This window comes from Xenopus laevis, chromosome 3L, assembly GCF_017654675.1.
Source record: "Xenopus laevis strain J_2021 chromosome 3L, Xenopus_laevis_v10.1, whole genome shotgun sequence".
NCBI lineage: Eukaryota > Metazoa > Chordata > Amphibia > Anura > Pipidae > Xenopus > Xenopus laevis.
Genome location: NC_054375.1, coordinates 94,259,059 through 94,281,291, shown reverse-complemented (window position 1 = coordinate 94,281,291; position 22,233 = coordinate 94,259,059). Strand labels below are relative to the sequence as shown.

At 38.0% G+C, this 22,233-nt stretch overlaps 1 protein-coding gene across 2 annotated transcripts in view; it reads left to right on the top strand.

Annotated features, from left to right (window-relative positions):
- snd1.L (staphylococcal nuclease and tudor domain containing protein 1 L homeolog) overlaps positions 1–20,740 on the top strand; it is a 378,593-nt gene extending 357,853 nt beyond the window's left edge. For both annotated transcript variants that reach the window (XM_018250711.2, NM_001087031.1), the window contains 6 exon segments: positions 9,277–9,400; positions 12,856–12,925; positions 16,023–16,136; positions 16,230–16,433; positions 19,849–19,893; positions 20,189–20,740. In XM_018250711.2, coding sequence (XP_018106200.1) covers positions 9,277–9,400; positions 12,856–12,925; positions 16,023–16,136; positions 16,230–16,433; positions 19,849–19,893; positions 20,189–20,254 — 623 coding nt within the window. In that variant the 3' untranslated portion in view covers positions 20,255–20,740.
- The last annotated feature ends 1,493 nt before the right edge of the window (positions 20,741–22,233 follow it).

Below are 22,233 nucleotides of genomic sequence, written 5' to 3'. Positions count from 1 at the left end.
CACAGTCTCTCTAAGGTCCTCGTGATCACGAGCTTCCGGGAGGCCTCTGATCCTAACATTATTACGACGTTGTCTGTTTTCGAGGTCCTCCACATGGGAGCGAAGGTCACATAGTTGGGCAGACTGTTTTTGCACTATGGTATGCAGCTGAGTTACCATAGTCAGTGTTGTGGCTTCTGCTTGTTCTATCTCGGCAATTTGAGTCGCCATATTAAGCAGGTCTGTTCTAACTTCCTGCATATCGGCCTTATGAGATTCCTCAATTCTTTGGATTAATTGCTCCATGTCCTTTTTTGTGGATCACACTTTTTTTTAGACCATCCTACACCAAAATGTTCTTGTGTGTCAAAAAGTTGGAGTTAGTTTCGACAGTTTAACTACTTTCTTTATTAAGTGTTACAGACATCAGCAAAATGTTGTTAATAGCAAAAAACATACATCTTTAACTTGCAGTAAGTTGTACACCAGATTTTTATGAAGAACTTGGTACTCTAAATTCACTGAAGTGACATTCTTGACTGCCATTTTAATGCCAAAGTGTAAAAAAACAATGTATTCTCAAAATGGATTAAAGCTTTGTGAATTTGACATTTTCTTTAACTCCATTAATATTTTTCTCCAGTTCCAGCTTATTCCACTTTTGTGAATTCCCCCCAAAGTGTACCATTTCTACCCAAATTATCTGATGAGTTTTACTCCCCCTTTTATAAAATATGGAAGGCAGCTTGAGCTGCAATTATGGTTCCCCCACAGAAGCACACGCAGACATTAAATAACTGTATATTAACCTATACTAATCGGCAAGATATTGGCTTTTACTAGTCCTTGCTTTACTGTGTGGTTTGTTTACTGGTTTTACTACAGAATAAAGTTTCCCCTGTCTGACCCTTTTTACTAGACACATATCTTTTCCCCTGCCTTTAATATACATATCTGAGCACAAAGTTCCAGATTCATACTCCGCTGGTAAGTGCAGCCATGCTGAATATTCTTTTAAGGATCATATGCCTGTAACAATGTCATCATGCACTATTGAGTAAGTGAGCCTATATAATTGCTAATGAAATGCCATAAAACAATCTCTTACACATAATCATGGTCATTACCCCTTGGAGAGAGTGGACATAACAAATTAAAGAGTTTTGCATATTCTGCTTTTCATCTGATTAATTTAAAAAAAAAGTGTGCGGTATTTTTCTAATATGAATTTAATTTATTTTAAGGAACTGCATCCAAAATGCTTAATCTGTAAATGCCATGAGTGTTCCTTTTAATGGTAATTATTATAGCTATAAGTGGAGTGCTGGCAGCTGCTAACAAATGACAGTTTTGGTTGGCACGGATTTGCTGGTATAGAGATCCTCAGACATGCACTGCCTATGCAGGAGGGAGCAGAGAAACCTCTATTGTTACAAGGTCAGAAAGCTGCAGTTAGATGCTATCTGGATCTGCATTCTGAGACTTTCAAGGGGTTGCAAAACTACAACTCCCATTACCCTCTAGTGTGCAGCAGCTGCCTGGGACTTGTGGGAATAGTTGCTGATTGGTGGATAGCCATACATTTTTATTTGTAGTCTTTGGTACATTACACAGAAAAATAGATTATTACAAAGATGCAGAAGACAGCCTGGATCTAATAAACCTAAAATCTAATCTGAGATGAAAATAGAAAAAGATGAAAAAAAGATCTGTCTGGTTAGACATATTTAATAAACATGTAATACTTTTTTGTAAATACAGACAGAGGTTTGGAGCAAATTGTTCTGCAGAGGGCTTAATTATCACACTGGCACACCTTTCCATTACTACCAGTTGGTAGGACATAATACTAATTTTGTAGTTATTGTTAGGCTGAGCTTAGGTCTGTTACTTTTTAATACCTTTGATGTTCTTTGCCTTAGTATATATATTTATTTGTAACCATCCTGGATCACTGTAGTACAGATAGTGTGCTCAAACAAGCGATAAAAAGATTATGGTCAATAAACTGATGGGTGAGAAGGTGCCAGTGAAGACACTGAAACTAGAGGTTAAACAGAAGAGAGGGCTGATGACAGGAGTTGTGCAATGAGAAAACTTGTGGCAATGATGATGGGACTTGGCAGGAGTGATTAACAGACAGGCAAAGTTTTAGGGTGTAGTAGAGTGGATGTGGTTCAGGGAATTGTTCAGAAAACTTGAATTTATCTCATTTTGTTTAACACTTTTAAAGGTTAAAACAAACATATTTATAAGGTCATGCAGTTCCTCTAAGGCTTTGACTACCATTATAAATTAGAGCTGCAGATACATTATTTTCTATATCAATTATTTAAAGAATTATTTTTACAAACTGTACGTATATTTTATATTTGAAACCACAAAGATTGAATGGGTGTACAGGAAAGCTGATAAGTGCATAGAATTGTTCCAAGACTGGATGATGGCTTGTGTTCTGAAGTAGCAGAAATGTTATGGGGAGCTATTAACTTGAACTATGAGAACACTGTGCTGCCTGTGTGAGCTTAAGAACTACACTGGGGATTAAACCAATATCTGCAACTTCTTGACAGGTCTGCTGAGGGAACCATGCATGCTGTCTTCAATTTCCTTACATGGTTTTCTTCAAGTAAAGCCTCTCTACTGCAGCACATTGTGCTTAAAATATTGGCTAAATCTTTATTGAGCCAGCAAAAGTATCTTATTTGAACAATGCATGTGCTTTCCTGTCTTCCAGTGACATTTTTACTCTACCCTCTTGATTGCAGATCTTAATTGATGTGCCAATGCACTTAACATTTTATAGATATTTGTTGATTTTAGCAGTAGAACTATCGCAAAAATTAAAATTAAATATAAGCTTCCTCATACTGAAGTAAGAAAATGTCTAAATACAATCAATTAAAAAGTCTGCATTGTTTCTGAAATAATCAAGTTTATATTAACTATTCCTCTCTCGGCATCTGTTTCTCTTCATTCTCTCTCCATGCAGCAGTTGGGTGTCAGATGAATGATCCTTATAGGGCGGCTCCCTTTCCAAGCAGATGTATTAGAGCTCACTTAACTAAATCTAACAAAATAACTGCCTTTTGCACAAATTCTGCATGTAGAGAGACAGAATTTCTGGAAATTTTAATAGAGTGAGCTCTAATACATCTTCTAGGCAAAAGGAGCCCCTATACGATATATTGGATCATTCATCTGACACCCAACTCGGGAATGAAGACAATAAGGAGAAACAGATGCTGAGAGAGGAATAGTGAAGATAAACTTGAGTATTTCAGAAATTTTTAATTGTTTGTATTTAGAAAGTTTCTTATTTCCGTATGATGAAGCTTATATTAAATTATCATTTTTGTGATAGTTCCCCTTTAATAAGCAGGCCAGGATATGGGTTACAGCTTTCTGCATAGTAATAAAATTGACAAGCAAAAAACTTGTACTTTAGTCAATGCAAATTTGCTGCAGATTTTCTCCCAGCTTTTTAGGAAACCAACTCCTTTCTCTGGCTACATAACATCGATTTTAATTTGTCAAAGATATAGAAATCAAATTGGGAAATGTAATAAAAAAAAAAGTGCAAAGTTTGCTGCTAGTCTTGCCACCTATAGCAGTCAGGGAGCATTATGCTGGTCACAAGCATCTGATTGGCTGCTATGTGTTATTTCACCTGATCCAGTTAGGGTCTTTTGTTGCATTTGGGGGTAGGTGTATTCAGCATGGGGATCAGCAAGAATGGGATGTTTATTGTTATTATACAATTCACATTTTCCACCTATTCCTGTTTGACCTCTCTACTTTATTACCTGCCATTTAAACACGGCCCCCCTCAAACAGATGCATCAGGCTATTAGACCATGATATGTGCAATCAAAGAGTAAAACACATGGTCACTTTTGACATACTTCTCCCTATTTTTGTTTACTGTAGGGAAGTAAGGAAATGCTTTTTTATGAGCAAGCACTCTGAGAAAAGCCTGTGTTAGAGTATTATGGTTTTATGGGACTTGTCTTTTATATGGCTTGAATAAAATATAACTGTGATTTAATATTCGTGGGCATGCTTCTGCTACTATAGGCTTTTTGTTTGTCAGAAAGTGTAATGCAATCTGCAGTATTTTATAAAGGACATGGATCTTTATCAGGCAACTCACGCCTTGTTGCTTTCAATAAAAGATAGTATAGTCCAGCCAGCTGTAAGATGGGAGATTGAGCATCCAGCAGTGTTTACTTTAACAGAAAATAATATACTGAAATAAATGTAACATAAGAAAGACAAATGTGAAAGTGCATATAAAGTGCATGTTTTTCAGGGAGGGTCTCCAATATTTGTGCAAGGAGTATTCAGCAATTTCTGTAGGCCTCTGTCTCTTAAAGGCACAGTATTCTGCTGTGTTGAGTGTGAGCTTGATAGGCCTTATGTTAAGGTGTTCTGCCTGTTGTTTTAATAAAACCTATGTATGCCACATCCTCTAAGCTGTGTAGTCTAAGTTAAACTAGTCATATATATCCCTTGAAAATGGTACAAATATCCATAAATATAATGGTATGATTTTCAGTACATTTAAGTTGGGGAGATGTTGTACGATATCTTTTTGCCACGTTGGCCAGTACATGGTGCCTCAGCAGATAAAATAGAGAAGTCACAGATCCTCTTGGCTTCCAACCATTTGTGTAGCCTGTCTGCCCCAAACAGCCAAATGCTAACCATGGCCAGTGTAGCTAGTATTTACTTGGGTAAAATATCACTTTAATGGACATGGCTTTTTCAGCCTCAGCTACTATGCTCTGCTGATTTTGTTCAGCTGAAGTCCTGATTTTAATTCCAACTTGGGGTCTATCTGTGCTATACCAATAAAGTGCAGTAATAGTAAATGTCCACACTATTATCAATCAGTCAATTAAATCACTTGGTATGGGTAATAGTCCATTGGCCTATGAACATATGAGACCGCCCTCTCCACACTAGACATGACCAAGTGGAGTCTCTCTGTGTTGTACTGCAACATCCAGGATCCCAGTGAGGGGCAAAAACTGTTATTTGCAAAATGAGAAAAATGGTTATGAAATGCAGTGTTGAAGGTTGCCTTTGCTATTCCTGGGGAAAGCGTGCTTCAACACAGGGAGTTCTCTAATCTCAAGGCATTGCTTTCGGTCAGCATTTGTAAATATCTATCTTACTCCCTCGTCGAGCCCCTTTTCCTTGCCTACAGTCCTTCCCTGATTGGTGCTGCTAACTCTGCAAGTTCAGCCTCATTTGTTGGGGCAGCAGCTGAACAAATTCCACATCCCTGAGGGGACAGAGAGAACCCAGCCACTAACCTTCCAGCTCTAATACATCTTACCAACCGCCTGTTATTGCTGGTAGTTAACTTACTCACTGCCATGTCTATATACACAACTAAAATGTGCCTATTTATATGGATTGGAGTCAGGCATTCTATATAATACGTTACCGTACATCTAATGAATATATATATTGTCTTCTCTTAAAAAAGAGTTCCTGTATGGGTTGTTTTTTTTTTATGATGGAAGCAACAATAACATTTTTTCAATAGGAAAATTAGTGGCAAACATTTATGGGAAAAAATATGGTGATATTCTTTCTATAGGCATAGGATATCTTTGTGGAATTCCACAGTTACAGTTCATGCTTTTTCATCTTTTGTTTGTTTCTCATCTTCTTTATACTGCAAATTGTAAATCTGAGACACAGAGACCATCATGTACCCCTGCCACCTACCATATGTGTTGAATGTCACAGACCTGAAGCAAACAAGCAACACTTCTGCTAGACCTTTTCTTACAAGTAAAAGCACCGCGTGCTGGGATTGTCAGGCTGAGAGTCAAAACCCCTCTAGAGGAGATTAAATATGCTGATGACACAAATAAGAAATCTTACTAAACAGATAAATGAGCTACTATACTCCCCTTGTGAAAGTCCCGGTTTGCTTCAGATAATAAAGTTTATAAAAGCAAAGCCTTTGTAGTTTTCTCGGCAGCCAGGCAAATGTCGGTATTGCAATTACTAGGCCTTTAAGGGGTAACTCGGACCTGATGGAGACTGTTGCTGCTGTTGAATGGATGAGATGGGGCAAATCAGGGTGACATGTTTGTCTAGGGGGCTTGAATTTTGAGCTGTTTTCTTTGGGCAGCATAACCTTGTTAATCTGCTTGATTCTCTATATAACAAATAAAGAGAGCCCTTTTTACTACTACTTTTACTACTTGAAGCTAGTAATTATCTGAGCTTTTTAATCTTTGATTTTGTTTGATATTGTTTCATAAAACACCAGCACATAATAGGCTGGAGTGCTTGTCCCATGTCATGCTCTTCAGCTACAGCCAAAGTGATTGGATTTTAAATAAGAACAAAGAAGAGTTCCATCTGGTACGGATATTCATTGTATATTTAAAGGAATATTGATCCTCTGAGCTATTTGTCAATTATGCCTCATGAGAAGAACAAATCCCTAGCCATCTCTGCTATTTTCTATGCAACTTCTTCCATCATTTGGATACTATTTATCAATGGAACTGTAATTAGACATTGTATCTACTCAGTCATTACATTGCATTAGTCACAATTGGTTCTGACAGTATTATCTATGGGTGGCATTGTGCTGTAGCCTCTGGCAATTAGGGTCTCTAGAGACTACTTAAGGCAACCTTTTTTGGTCCAGCTATTTAAAGCTTTTTTGGTATAAACCACCCATTGTGCTGACAAAGGGATTGTGGGAGTTACCATTCGGCCACAGCATGGTGTCCTTGCTATACTATTATCATTAGCGGCCCCCTAAAGCTTTGCCAAAATATGTCCATCATTGGCAAGTATAAATTTAAAATTTGGCAACGTTTATAAAGTGCCCCTTTGTGAAAATTAGGGCTTCATGTTTTTATGGGATTTATTGAGCTCTTTAATACTATGTGCTCACCATAAGACTCACTTATTTGGCAGTTGTAGTGCAGTATTGGTGTATCTATACATACACAGCCATTGCCCACACCATTGTGTTGTACCACTAATTGTGTAAAGGCTTGCCCGGAATTGCTTCTCAGTACAATGATTGGAATGCCTGTTTTCTATGGCTTGTCTGTGTATTTAGTGGGAGTGTTTGGAGATGAGAGTTTGTGTTGCCAAGTGTGTCCTGGGTGAATCCACAGGTGAATATGCTGTTGAGCCGTATCACAGGAGACACAGCAGGTCATACCATTGTTCTGTATCCAGGACTGTTTTGCGCCAGCACAGATTACGCTACAGTCTCTATCCTTGTTATCACTTAATTAAATCCTCCTATTAATACCCTAGTGACCCTGTTGCTGATAGAGCTTTTTTGCCATAGGTTCACAAAGCCAAGAGCTACATAATGTTATCTGTGACTGCAGAAGCACATGGCATGTTTAGATCATAAGTAATGTGCCTTCTCACATTGTGTCTGCTGTTCTGTGAGCTGTCTGAACTGTGTGCTTGCTTCAGCTCTCAAACCTGCTAAAGGACAATCTGTCTGGTTTTACTCAGCATGTCATAGATCATTCAATGGTCACCCTTTTATGCTGGAAATAAACTTAAGTCTGTATAAATGCTAATGGCACTCTAAAGAAGGAATCTGCCTGCGGGAGTGGGGACTTTGTGAAACTGAAGAGGGGAAAGTGGAATTAATCACAGGGTTTTCTTTGCGAGACTATGTGGACACGAAACAATTTATACCGAGGGTTATGGGATCGTCATTTTGCCATCACTGCACTTGGTTTATAGTCTCTCCTACTTCTAACCCAGAAGAAAACGGTTCATTTGCTTTTCATACAGATCAAAACAAATTCCTCACAATTTAGGCCTGCAGTCTCATTATTTAAAAGAGAATGCACCCATATGTTGGTGCTCTAAAAATACATTTTGATAATAACAATCATTGGGACTATTTTTTCCCCTCTTACTTTATAATACACTAAACTGTGTACTTGATTCACTTCTTTAGAGGTTATTGTAATTAGGTAAATCGAGGGTAATGTAACACATTTAACCTAGGGTGCAAGCACATATTTCATCTGTATGTAAGTTGAATATCCAAAAATTCTTTCTGAATTAGGCTCTGCGGTGTAGTTCACCTTTACAAAAAATGTTCCCCCAGGAATAATGACTCTCTTCGACTTCAATTTTTCTTTAACAGTTTTCTAGTTTGTATATTGTACCCCCTATCATGTCTCCCAGTAGCAAGTCAGCAAGCCTGTTTGCCATCTTTTTTGCTAAACTAGTGCAAATGAATACATTTTTGTAAGATATTCATTACACCCAATAGGATTTTTGTTAACTCCAATAAGTATCCATTTTATCTTAATTGGACAAGGTACGGCTTTATTATTAGAGGAAAATGAAATTATTTTTAAAAATTTGATTTCATTAAAATTCAACCTATGGGATATGGTCTTCCCATAATTCAGAGCTTTCTGTATAATGGGTTTCAGGATAATGGATTCTGTGCCTTCATATGGAAGTATCTTTAATGAAAGTGCACTGCGGGGAATGGTGCAAGTTGCCCACTGCATCTGTGGATGTAAAAGAGCCTCATATAATCTGCAACTGCCAATGGCTGCTGGTGTTGTTGTGTGCAGATGATGGCCATCATAATCATTATATATTTATATAAGGCAAACAACGTATGGCTTTTTTTTTTTTACTTCAGGCAGAGGACTTTTTATTTAAGTTTAATTTTATTTCATTTACTCTGACCAGGCCTTTGCTTAGCTGCAGCTCCAGGCTTTTGTGACTTTTTTATTTTTCCCTTATGTCCCAGTTTGTCTTTGAAGCATCTCTGTGCAGAGTAGTGCTGACTGCTGCCCCTAAGAGTGAGAGACGGATTTTACTTTGAATTTGACTTTGAATTTTATATAAATTATTATTCAAGTAGTTGAAGATAACAAAATGCTTTACGTTGATGAATTAAATTAATGTTATATTAATAATAGAGGTACATACAACCAAACTGTTGTTTATCCTCTTTCATTCTACTTGGCTCAGGTCCTCAAACTTTCCTTCCTGACTTACTAGCTCTCTCTTTAACTACAAGAGTCTAATCTTAAAGCTGCTAATTGTGTTGCCAATCTAGAATTTGGCCTTATTCCATTTAGTGGACTTAATTCATTTATGTGGTTTCCATATTTTTTATTTTTATACTTGACTAAACCATAAAAATGTCCTCTGAAAATAGGTTTCCATTATCTATTAGAAATGGTCCCTTCCAAAATGAGTCTATAGTACAACATGCTGAATGTATTTTTTTTTTTTTTTTGTGTTTTGCAGGGACACAACTAGAGAAACTGATGGAAAGCATGAGAAGTGAAATTGCCAGCAACCCCCCACTAGAAGGATCTTTTTCACCCCGCCGGGGAGATTACTGCATTGCCAAATATATGGATGGAGAATGGTAAGTTTCCGTCTAGAAAAGCACACCACATATTAAGTCAATATCCAGGGATTACTAAAGGAAATTAGCTTAATGCTAAGGCTGAATGACGCTAGGTCCACTCAATCACAGCAGATGTTAATAGGATTTCTCCTTGTTGGGAGCAAAAACCCTCAGGATTCCAATAATCAGAATCAATCAAGGAAAAAGAGAAGCAGCCATGCAACTTAAAGCAAATGACCAAACATGGATAATAATCATGGTGTGAAGTTGAATCGGAACTGGGTTATAAGACTAGAGGAATGCCTGTATTTATCCTACAGAAAGCTAGAAAGCATAAAAAAGAAATCCCTCTTCCTCTCCATGTGCGGTCAGTGTAGGGAAGCAGGACATTAATAATGAGGCCTCCTTGTCTGCTAACCCTGAGCTCCCAGCACTGCTCAGAGATGGATGATAAGTGCACACTGTCACTGATCCACTAACACATGCAGATGCTGCTTGTATCCAGCCTAGTGACTAGCGCACACCACTAATCCCTTTCTTGCTACACTAACACATTCATTCTGCTCTGGCAGGTAAGGGACCCAAGTGTAATTTCCTTCCAAGCTGCTAGAGCTGACACCTCTCATTAGGTTCTTTAGAAAAGTTAAGTACAATATGTTTCTTAAAGTATAGTGAATATAGAACTTGATATTAGATAAAATAGTTGTAGATGTAGTGGTAGATTTCAAGATTATTTTAGCATCTGATATACAGATATATATATTTTTTTCCCATTAAAATAGTGGTTCACCTTTAAGTTAGCTTTTAGTATGTTATACAATGGCCGATTCTAAGCTACGTTTCAAATGGTCATTATTTATTTTTTGATATTTTTTTTTTTAATTATTTGCATTTTTATTCTGGATTTTTCAGCTTTTAAATGGAGATCACCGACCCCATCTAGAAAACAAATGCTCTTTAAAACTACAAATGTATTGTTAATGCTACTTTTTATTACATTTCTATTCAGGCCCTTTGAATAAAAAGCTAAATAACTCAAAAACCACACAAATTGTCTCAGAATATCACTTTCTATATAAACTAAAACGTTCATTTAAAGGTGAACAATCCCTTTAAGTGTCATTTTGTTACTATTATTTCCACTGGAAATAGTATGGAGATGTAATGTAACAAAGTGGCTGTATGCCACTAAAATAAATATGGGAAATCCCTCTTTGCTTGGCAGCTCTCGTCGCAAGCAAGTGGGAAGGACTTTCCTCTGGGATTGTTTCAGTGAAGGTGTTTTTTTTACTAACCAATCAAAATGCTTAGTTAAGTCGTCACCTTTGACTTTGTTCCATTTATTTGTATTTATATAAATTTGGTGCAAATTTGCTGCCAGTATATAAGGTGCATGATGCTGTATATATGGTACAGCCCTCTCTCTATATTTTAAGGAAAAATATTCATGACAATACTTGGATTTATGAATAAAGTGAAATTTATGAACACATGTCTGTCTAGCATGAGTTGTACTCATAGAAATGCACTTCAGTAGTGCAACATTTTTGAAGCATATTATTGCCTTTCAATCCCCAAACGCGAGTGCACTGGGACACAGCGTCCTCAACTGTATGTATAGTCAGTCTATTTTTTTCTGTTAGTGTATTTTAGGGGGAAAACTCAAATTTTTTAGAGGGAAAGAAAACTAATTTTTTCTTCACTATATTATAGAATGGCCAATTCTAAGCAACTTAATTTGCCTTCAATTTTTTGTATAGTTTTTAAATGATTTATTGCCTTCTTCTGACTCTTTCCAGCTTTCAAATGGGGTCACTAGTGAGTAAAAATGCACAACCCCCCCCATTGGTGGAGCTAGTTTGCTTCAATGTGTTTCACAAATTTTCACAGTTTTGCAAATTTTTCAGCAAAAAGGGACAGATTTGCTCGTGACTTTAAGATGCAAAATATGATGGGTTACTTAGATCTGATGTAACTCCATTCTGAGAATGTTCTAGGCCTGGAGTATGCAGTGTCATATTGTGTGTTTGACTAAATTCTCTTTAGGGTAAGGCCACACTAAGCGATAGCGCGGCGATTTGACTCGCCGCGACTATTCGCCGCGACTTTTAATCCTCAATCGCTGGCGAAACTTTGGCGCTGGCGTCTATGGGGAATCGCTGCGTAAAAACACACGCGGCGATCTTTTTTCTATTGTCGCTCGAAATCGCCTCGCTAGGCGATTTCGAGCGACAATAGAAAAAAGATCGCCACGTGTGTTTTTACGCTGGCGATTTTGCGCGATTTCCCATAGACGCCAGCGCCAAAGTTTCGCCAGCGATTGAGGATTAAAAGTCGCGGCGAATAGTCGCAGCGAGTCAAATCGCCGCGCTGTTGCTTAGTGTGGCCTTACCCTTAATACAGTCTGACCCACCACCATTTGGCTTCCCTTGTTCTAGCTAAAAATAAAGCATTTATCACTGATTATCTGTTAATACCGTCTCTGTATTAATTTGCATGTAACGAGCTAATACCAATGTACTCTGTGTATCTTTCTGTGGTCTGTGTAGGACTTATAAATAGCTCTGATTCTCCAAATGTGCCATTTTACACTCTGGAAGAGATTAATTAACACTTGAGTTCTCCCCCCCACGCAATGCAGTTATCAATTCCCTTTAAATGATGTCAGTTCATGGAAACTCAATTCTACTCTTCTGATTTCCCTTCTGCCAATCTGGTCTACAGATATGAGCACAGTTTTCCAAGTCAGGTCTTACCAGTGATCTATAAATGAATAACTAGTTGCTTCTTGCCAGTATATGTCAAGTCTGTCTTTCTAATGGTATCATGCATACACATGTGGCTGTAATTCCCTGTGATGTCTTATCCCAAACTCCTGACACAAGCAAACCAAGGCCACACATGTTGGTTTAGAAGTCTTGCTTTCTACATTTAATGTCTTTAAAATGGAACATCAAACTCCCAGACATGTCTGTTCTTCTCTAAATATAACTGCTGTTTGGTATATTGGCTTTAAAGCACATACATCAGTCTATTAATTAGTTGTGCTTGATTTTACCCATAGTACATGTTCTTTGCCATGTGCAAACCCTTCTGCGTTTTTTTAGGCATGTTTATATTTTGTCAGAAGATAAAACAGCCAATATTTTGGGAATTTACCACTGATTTTCTTAAAAGCTAAAGCACAAATACTGTGTTATGAATTGATTCATATGTTAAGTAAAATTAGAAAACCCTGCAAAGCCTATATTTACTATTACATTTGTACTTTTGGGGCATCTTTTAAATGTGGCATGTTTTGCTGTTCAAGTTAGGGGTGAGGTTTCCTTCCTCCTTTCCTAAACCGATTAACCCTGCAAGAAATTACCAGGTCATTCCTGCCTTGCTTTTTTGTTTTAACTGCAGTCCTAAAGAAGACATTGATAGTTCTTCCATACAATGTCCTCATATCTTTCCTTTCTTTGTCTCCACAGGTATCGTGCACGGGTAGAGAAGGTGGAATCTACTGCCAAAGTCCATGTTTTCTATATTGATTATGGGAATGTGAGTTGCTCTTCTATTTCACCATAAGTTCTAAAAAAAAACTGCACTATACCACCCCCCCTTACAACAGCAAATAATGTCTTAACTTGCTGGTTTGCTCTTGCAAAAATGTCTTTATATTTTTTAGTACCACCAGTTCAGAATGCTGTAGGCAATGGCAATTGAAATATACTTGGCAGCATTATGTAAATAAGAGTCACTGGTTTCCTTCTATAAATGTTAAATATTGCTTCATTATTCTGCAGCTCCCCTGGGTGTGAGTTTAATATATTCCAGTGGTTTCACTTTATTAGGATTATGAAAAGCAAAACAAAGCGAATCCAATTCCTAACCATCAAAAGGTATTTATGGTGGAAAAATAGACTCATAATAATGATATGCCACTTGGAAAAGACGTCAATAAATTCATTTCCTTTGCTGAAAACGACTTGTAGATGATGATCACACCCCATTATTAATGGCATCGGTTAACAATATTAAATCACATTAATTGCAATTTATTGCAGATTAAAAATGAAATTTAACATTTTAATTCAATTTAAAAATAAGATTTAATTTAAATTAAATGTTTAAAATAAAATTAGCACTAATTAAAAATTAATTGCAACTAATTGCAAAGGAAATATTTATTCAATATCTTTAATGGAGAGTGTATTTTTCCTGCAATGCATCTCCATCTTGGGTAAATTGTCACTAAAACAGTATACACATGTAAATAGGTTTTCCATTTATTTGGAGACCTTTTCTGAGGTTTAACCAGCATGACTTTCACTATAATTCACAATGTGCTTTTATATGTGGATACACAGCAACATTTTAGACTCACACTAGCCATGTCTTGCCCTAAGTTATTGTGGCAACAAATTGACTAGTTAAACATTGTTTACTGTAATTTCCTGTATTTTATCATCCTATCAGACATTCATTACAGTATTTAACACCCATTTAAATAAATAATGGCAAAACTGAGCTTAGGTATCTGCATAAACTGCAAAACTACCTACAATTATATGAGTATTATCGATTTCAATGTAATATGTCATTATGGGGAAAAAATATACAAAACGTGCAGATTGTAGGGACCTAAAATATTTTTACGGTGATGTAACTAGTGCCCTGAGAGAGCCAAACAAACAATCTTTAGAGGGGCCTTGCGCACCCTGATCCCCATCCTCCACGCACTCCCTGCCATGACTCCACCCACTCCCATCCAACTCTGCCCACTCACTGCCCTGACTCACTCCCTGCCCCGACCCTGCCTACTTCTCTCCTTGCCGACTTGTGGTCTGATTCCCCGCCGCAGGTGAGAGAGCTGCTGGAGAAGTGAGGGTTCTTGTTAGCTATAGAGGAAGCGGACCCCACAGTCTGGGCCCCCTGTTACCCTGCCCCCCCCCCTGCGACTGTGGGGTCTGCTTTCTCTATAGTTAAGCCACTGGATTTTTACGATTTTATCATTTACGCTTGGAGCAAGCTAAAAGCTTTTTCTTTGAGTCTCTGTGCTAGTGCCTCTGAGACTGTACCCAACATAAAGCCACAACCTCTGGGACAGAAAGTGTTAGAATAGTAACAAACTACTTCTACATTTTTAGAGGAAATAATTTAAGGTGGCGGTACATAAGCATATTTATGCTGCTGTTTCGGCCCTTCAGACTCAGTCGGCAACTTATCTGCCCATGTAGGGGCTCCTCCAATTGGCCCACCTGACTGATATCTAGCAAAAATTGTGCAGATGTCGATCAGGCAGGTTTAAAAATCCAGTGGCAAAACAAGAAGAAAAAGGGAGCACTCACTGACCAATACACATCCACTGACACTGTGACAACTAAAGGAATCTATATATCTTCTTGTGCCATCCCATGTCTGGAAAGGAGATTTCAATCTTGCACATTATGTTAATATACAGAAAATACATTTCCGGCCCACAGGACTCATAAATAGTTCAATTTAATATATTCCACTGATTCAATCTTTTCTCTTTGCTGCAGTGTGAAGAGGGGCTGTGTATTCTATTAAAGCAAATCTTCTCTGTTTTAAAACAAACAAAACAATTACGAGCATTGAGAAATATGAACTTTCCCAACATTGTTAGCGCGAGGCTAACAATTAAAGACTTCATTATCATTTCTGTATTTAATGTAGCAGAAAGAATCTAATAGATGAATTTCTTTGCAGTGTGCCTTTTTTGTATTATGGCCCATTAACCCTTTCCTGCTAGAGTGAGAATTCTAGTTATTTAATGATGTCGTTCCATTGCCTTTTTAAACATTGCACAATTAATATGACCCAACAATATAGAGTTTAGTGCTGCTGTTGGCCAATTTCTTTGTCAAGGTCTGGATTCTGATAAATCCGCTCAATCAAAGCCAATTATCTCTGTACTATATTTTTTTTGACTAGCAAATATTGATTATACGCAGTCTTACTGATATCCAACTTAAAGCTTCCACATGCTTTGAAATATATACCCAAATGTACTTGTCTCTCCAGGAGAAGAGAGTTGCAGCCTCTGTCTACTTGTATGTTTTCACTGTCCAAACAAATTGAAAACTCCACTGAGATTTTAATACATATCCATTTCTGCAAACAGAGATTTTCTGTTTCTGTTCCTTAGTGCGGGCAGGCAGTGGCCAGAGGCTGCTCAGCAGGGCTGCTCTGAACTTCCAGCAGAGATACTGCTCCTGCCCTCAGCCTGCCCCATGGCACACATGTAGTTTTGTTCATAACATCGCTTCATCTCCAACCTGCAGGGACACTCCATGGTTCGAAAATGTTCCTATTGCTCTTGAATTTTATGCATTTGTTTGTATGTTCGATAGAACGGTCATTATAGTGTACATATAGGTATATTCACCTCATGTTTTAAGCTTAAATCTTAAGCAGGTGTTGCATCTTTTTCCTACCGAAGACCACTCAGGGAATTGTTACGTCTCTATGATGCTATTTGCTCTGTGTATATCATATATATATATATATATATATATATATATATATATATAGATAGATAGATAGATAGATAGAGATATAGATATATATAGATATTTGTTGAAATTTGTATATATGTGGCTTATTAGTGCTGACATTTGTTTTATTTCAACAGAGAGAAGTTCTGCCTTCCACCCGGCTGGGTACTCTCCCTCAGTCTTTCAGTATAAGCACCCTTCCTGCACAGGCTATAGAGTATTGTTTTGCTTTCATCCAAGTACCCGCAGATGTAAGTTTGCAAAAGTTTTTAGCATTATGTTGATGTCGCCATGTCCGCCAAGTGATTGTTATATTATTTCTTATCTTGTGTCCTGACATTTAGGAAGATGCTCGGGCTGATGTGGTGGACAATGTTGTCCGGGACATTCAGAATACACAGTGCTTGCTGAATGTGGAGTACAGTGGAGCCGGTTGCCCACATGTCACCCTGCAGTTTACAGACTCCAAGGATGATGTGGGCCTGGGTTTGGTGAAAGAAGGTCTTGTGATGGTGGAAGTACGCAAGGAAAAGCAGTTTCATAAATTGGTAAATAGACACTGATGTTATAGTATTGAATTAGGTCCTCCATTCTGGCTTATTTCTCAATGGTTTCTCCCCTGGGGTATTTAAACACTTCCCTCTTTACTAATGCCTGTGTGCATGCCAGTTAGCCCCCTATTAATACTTTAATGCATCTTTATTTTCTTTTCTTGGTTCCTCTCGATGCAATTACATTTTTTGTTTTTCCCCTACCAACCTACAACCTTGTTTCCAAAAAACATAAATAAAGGGACAATATGTAAAATGTAAATAAAACAATAAGGTGATTTGCATTTAAACTCATCCTACAAAGTCAGCATATCAAATGTTGAAACTGAAAAATGTCAGTGTTTTCTATAAAATATGCTCATTTTAAATTTGATGCCAACATGTATCAAAAAAGTTGGGACATGGATAACAAGTCTGGAAAAGTTGTGTAATGATACAAAAACACACCTGATAGAACATTCCACCAATTGGCTTCAGGCTGGTAACATGATTGGTTATAAAAACACTGCATGGGCAAATATTGCAATAATTTAATGACCAGATTCAGAGAATACAGAGAAATCTCTATTCATGGGGCAAGGCTGAAAGCCAGTATTGGACAGGCATGATCTTTGGACCCTCGGGTGACACTGAAATAAAAAGACATGTAGATGAAGAGGAAATCACTATAAGGGCTCAGGAATACTTCTGAAAACCATTGCTTTTTTAACACAGTCACTGGATCAACAAATGCAAGTTAAAACTCTACTATGCAAAGAAGAAATCAATATAAACATGATCCAGAAACTCTTCCATCTTGGGTCCACACTCATTTCAAATAGACCACCCGTCTGGTGATCTGACAAATCAAAATTTGAAATTTTTTGGATGAATTTTTTCAAGGATGCCATGATTGGACGTTAAAGAGACAAAGGACCATCAGTCTTATGATCACACCATTCAAAAGCCAGCATCTGGGATGGTAGAGGGGTACATAAGTGCACATGGCATGGGTAGCTTGCACATCTGGGTAGGCGCCATTAATGACATATACAAGGCCTTGTTTATTTCAGCAAGACAATGACAAACTGCATTCTGCAAGTATTATAACAGCATTGCTCAGTAGTATAGAGTCTGGTTGCTAAACTGGCCTGCCTGCAGTCCTGACTTGTCATCCATTGAAAATATTTCCTATATAATAATAAAAGGAAAAAAATCACAAAGGAGACCCTGAACTGTTGAGCCGCTAAAATCCGGCAAGAATAGGACCATCGTTGAACTGGGACCACCCCCGCCGTATATCCCCCTCTTTCCCCCCCAGGCAGCATATACTTTATTCAATTCGCATTATTTCTTCTTGCGGCGGGGGGAGGCCCGGATGGAGCAAAGGCTCTGTCAGCCACAGGGAGCGGGTCTGGGTGGCGTGGCCCACTTGGTTCTTTCCCGCTGCCCGCCAGCCCAGTCTGACCCTGAATAGGACACTTTTAAACTGCTGCAATTGGCTTCCAAATGGTTACAAAGTGTAGTTTAAAAAAGAAGTGTATCAAAACAGTGGGAAACTTGCTCCTGTCCCAACTTTTTGAAATGTTGCTGGCATCAAATTCAAACAGCCTATATTTTTCAGAGATCAATAACATTTCTCAGTGCTTCTGAACATTAAAGTAGCCAAATGCTCAGTTTTGTAGATTAGGATAGGCTGTGACTGCACCTATCACCCTGCAGTATTCTACATGAACAACTTAGTGAGTTCCCAGCAGGTTTGTTGCATTAACATTCAGTCCGTGGCATAGCAGTGTCTATTTTAAATTGTATATGTATATACATATACACACAGTAGAGCTGTAATTACAGAAGCCAGTTGTTTTTCCACCCTATGGCATAACATTTGATCTATCATTTTATCTCCTAAGGTTTGCAAATGATGGGCCCCCACAACTCAATAACTCATTAATAATCTTATTTGGAAGGGTCATTTAATTGGCATTCAGCTAAAGCTATTGACTGCTCCATGCCCCAGTGCCCAGCTAATGTAGATCAATACAATGAACATTTCTAATGTCCTAGATAGTTTTACTAACCAAAGCAAACTGATAGCCTTTAGTTGCCATCTGCACCATTATAAGCTCATCATAATGTTTTGGGTTCGTCTAAAAAAAAAAGGAAATTTGTTAAACCCCATCTCTGGAAGAAAAAAAAAAAAAACTAAAAAAAAGTGAAGTCTTCAGTAGATCATAAGTTTGAGTCCATAGTGCACAGATATTCCTCCTGCTAACAAAACAGTTGCAACAAAGGGCAAACAGGGGGTTGAATTTTCATGTCTAGAGCAATGGGCAAAAATATCAAGTACAAACCCTATTAATTTGAACTCAGGTTAAACGAGGGGGTATACTGCCGAATTAAGAAAGAGCAACCCCATGACCTCACATCTCAGATAACTCTCAATAAGTGGCTATTTTTACCATTCTATAATGAATCTGGGCCTTAGTGATGGAAAAAGTGATGGAAAACTAAATATGTTTTCATAAGTGCGTATTCCCTTTGTCGCTTTATGATAGAACTATAGTCCTGTCCATTGCATTAAAATTCTGTCCTGCTTGACTCCTATACTTGCTATCAGTTAATTACCAAGGACAGGTAACTAGAAGGGCAGGGTGACTGACAAACTGATCATTTGGCCAATGCAATCAAAGTGAAAATATTTTCCACTATAATCATCAACACTTGGGTGAAAATCAGGCAGGTAGTATTGGTCCATTGGTAATAACATTTCATTAGATTCCGTAGAAGTTTCATCAGTGTTAAGGAATATGAGATGAGAGGAAGTGGACAAAATATGGTGTTGAAATGTTTAATTCTACACAAAGCGGGTGTATTTATGCTGAAGATTAACGAAAGAAAAATTGTGGGATAATTGTGTGTATCTGAAATAGATTTTGCTTTGCAAAATTCCAAATGCTGTATGTTTGGGTATACTCGTCACTGGATGTGTCCGTTTTTTTAGCCCCCACCCCATGGTAATGTTATGCTTCTCACACTGCAGTAGATGCATAGATTAGCCCTGGTCTGCTAGCAGGATAGGCTCAGGGCTCCAGAAAATGCCCAGATACAAGGGGACTAGTCACTTCTTTCCCAGGGGTTTGCCTAATGCTTCTCAGTGGGCCTACTGCCTTCAGGGAAAGCTGTAATGGCAGACAAATTGACGTCCTTCCAGGAAAAAGAAACACGGACCATGTTAACTCTAAAGCTCCAGTGGAGCATAACAACCCATTGCATTTTGAGTGAGGTCAAACTGAAGCTACTACTGCCCTTGAAATATGAAACTTGAATTGCACTACTACTGTTATATAGCATATTAAGAACATTTCATTGTATATTATTTATTGCTATACAAATCTAAAAGTAAAACGTAATGTTTCCTATTGCTTTTATATAGATTGGCGAATATGTGGCTGCTCAAGAGTCTGCCAAGGCTGCCCGGGTAAGTGTTTGTAAATGGCCATTTCACTCACTGCAGAAGTGGCAAATTCTATCATGTTGTGTTCCAGGAACAGGAAATCAGAATTCTTTTGTTTGAAGATTCTTATTCTTTTTGGCAAACAAATACTGTACAAACATAATCATGGGGGCTCTTATCCATACAATTAACTACATATGGTTTGGGTGTTTAGAGCCAGGACTATTAGATGAAAATAATACCATCATAGGAAGCAATCTTGTAAAATCTGCCCAAAAACATTTTGTCTTACTCTTTGCTCTCTCTGCTGTTTCCTTAGTTGAATCTGTGGCGTTACGGAGATTTCCGAGCAGATGATGCAGCTGAATTTGGCTATAGCCGTTAAGAGACGCAATTCCAAAGATGAGACCCAGCCATCTTACGCAGCCATTTTGCTCTTGTTGCCTGCAGACCCCCATTAACCTACTCCTGTCCTTCCTGAGCCTAAAAGGTGGGCAGGGGGAGGTTTTTATGGAACTTACAGTTGACACCTGGATCCTGCAGACTGCACACAGGGGTAATCCTGGACAATATAAATACAACTATTTTAACATTTACATCTTTCCAACTTCCACTTGTCTGCACCCAGAAACATTTATTCTACAACAGTTTTTTTTTCTTAGGGCAGAAACGTACCAATGGGCTGACCATAGTTTTGTATGATTATGTGTGAATCAGTCCTGCGTCCTGAAATTGTCCTTTTAACGGTTACTTGTAATGATTTTATCTGTCATATAATTATCAAGTATCATCTGGAAGTATCCTCCCTTTTGTCCAGGGTCATATGTTTTGTCTTGTGTATTTAATGGCTCAATAAAGTACAGCGTTCTGATTCCATAGTCTGGTTCTTGGGGTCAAACTTTAAATTCGTTTCTTTTATGTTGTATTTAAGAATAATACCTGAATGTAGAAAGAGCACAAATTGCTTACCATAAATAGACCCGTTTCTGAAGTGTTTCAAAGTACATTACAGGTATTTTAGAAGTGACATTAAACAGCATCGCTTCATATAACTAAATAACCCAGATATACAGAGTCTAGGTTGTCAAGGAATTCTGAAGCACTGACATGTCAAAGTACAGAACATTCTGCTTTCCTACTCATTATGTTTTGTTCTCTTGGAATGTGTATGTGGCTATGACTGAATTCAGGGTTTCACATCTATAACATTGCCAAATGGGATTTTGAATAAGAATGACCCAACAAGACCCTCAAGGAACCTTTCTCTGCGGCGCACTCTAAAGTCACTGTTTTTCTTAAATTGGTGACAGATGATGATCATAAACACAGTTTTTTTCCATTGAAAAATGTTCAAGTACAACTGATCTGGGAAAATAATTTAGTAACTGTGCAATGTACACACATTATTTGTACAACGTAGACATATTTAATGTTGTGATCAAAAAATTGTCAAACCACCATACCAAGTTTGTTGCTCACTCTCTTTAGCTTTTGTTCTGAGTTATTTGACCAGAAACAGCTCTTAACCCAATGTACTCCACCAGATACAAATAATGTAACACTACAGTTGTGTTAACCTTACAGAGGTATGCACTGAATCTCTACACTAGTAATAGAAGATGAATCTTCCCACCCCAGTACTGTGTATTACATGCAAATGATCCTGCGAAATGTTAAGAAATAGAAAAAGCTTGATGTGTTTTACATATTAATGTCTGTCCCATATTATGTTCATAATTAGCTTGCTCCTGCAAAAACTAAACGTGCTAGACCCAAACCCCTTCAACCATGGTATACTGCTCATACAAAAGCACCCCAAAGACACTCCCATGCACTTGAGCATAGCTGGCGCAAATCCCGCTTAGAATCAGACTTTTGGAGCTACAAATCTGCCCTGAGCTTTTCCCAAGCCAAAAAACTTATTTTACTTCACTCATTTACTCCCTTTCTAAAAAACCAACACAACTTTTCTCCACTGTTAACACACTTCTTTCTTCGTCTCCACCCCCTCCATGCACATATGTCTCTGCTCAAGATATTGCTGAGCACTTCAAAAGCAAAATTGACGCTATGAGAAGTGACATTAGACTACTCAACTCCCCCCTAGACTTCCACCACCCTCCCTCCACACTCCCCAGTGTCTCCTGTGCTCCTTTCGCCCCTGTCACTGATGAGGAAGTCTCAAAACTTTTGGCCTCTTCTCACCTTACCACCTGCCCGCTTGATCCTATTCCTTCAAAACTTCTCTGCAATACCAATCCTTGTCTAATCAAAGCCTTAACTCATCTAATTTCTCACTGTAACCCTCTCTTGATCCCTCCAATCTTGATAACCTCCGACCTATCTCTCTGCTACCTTTCATCT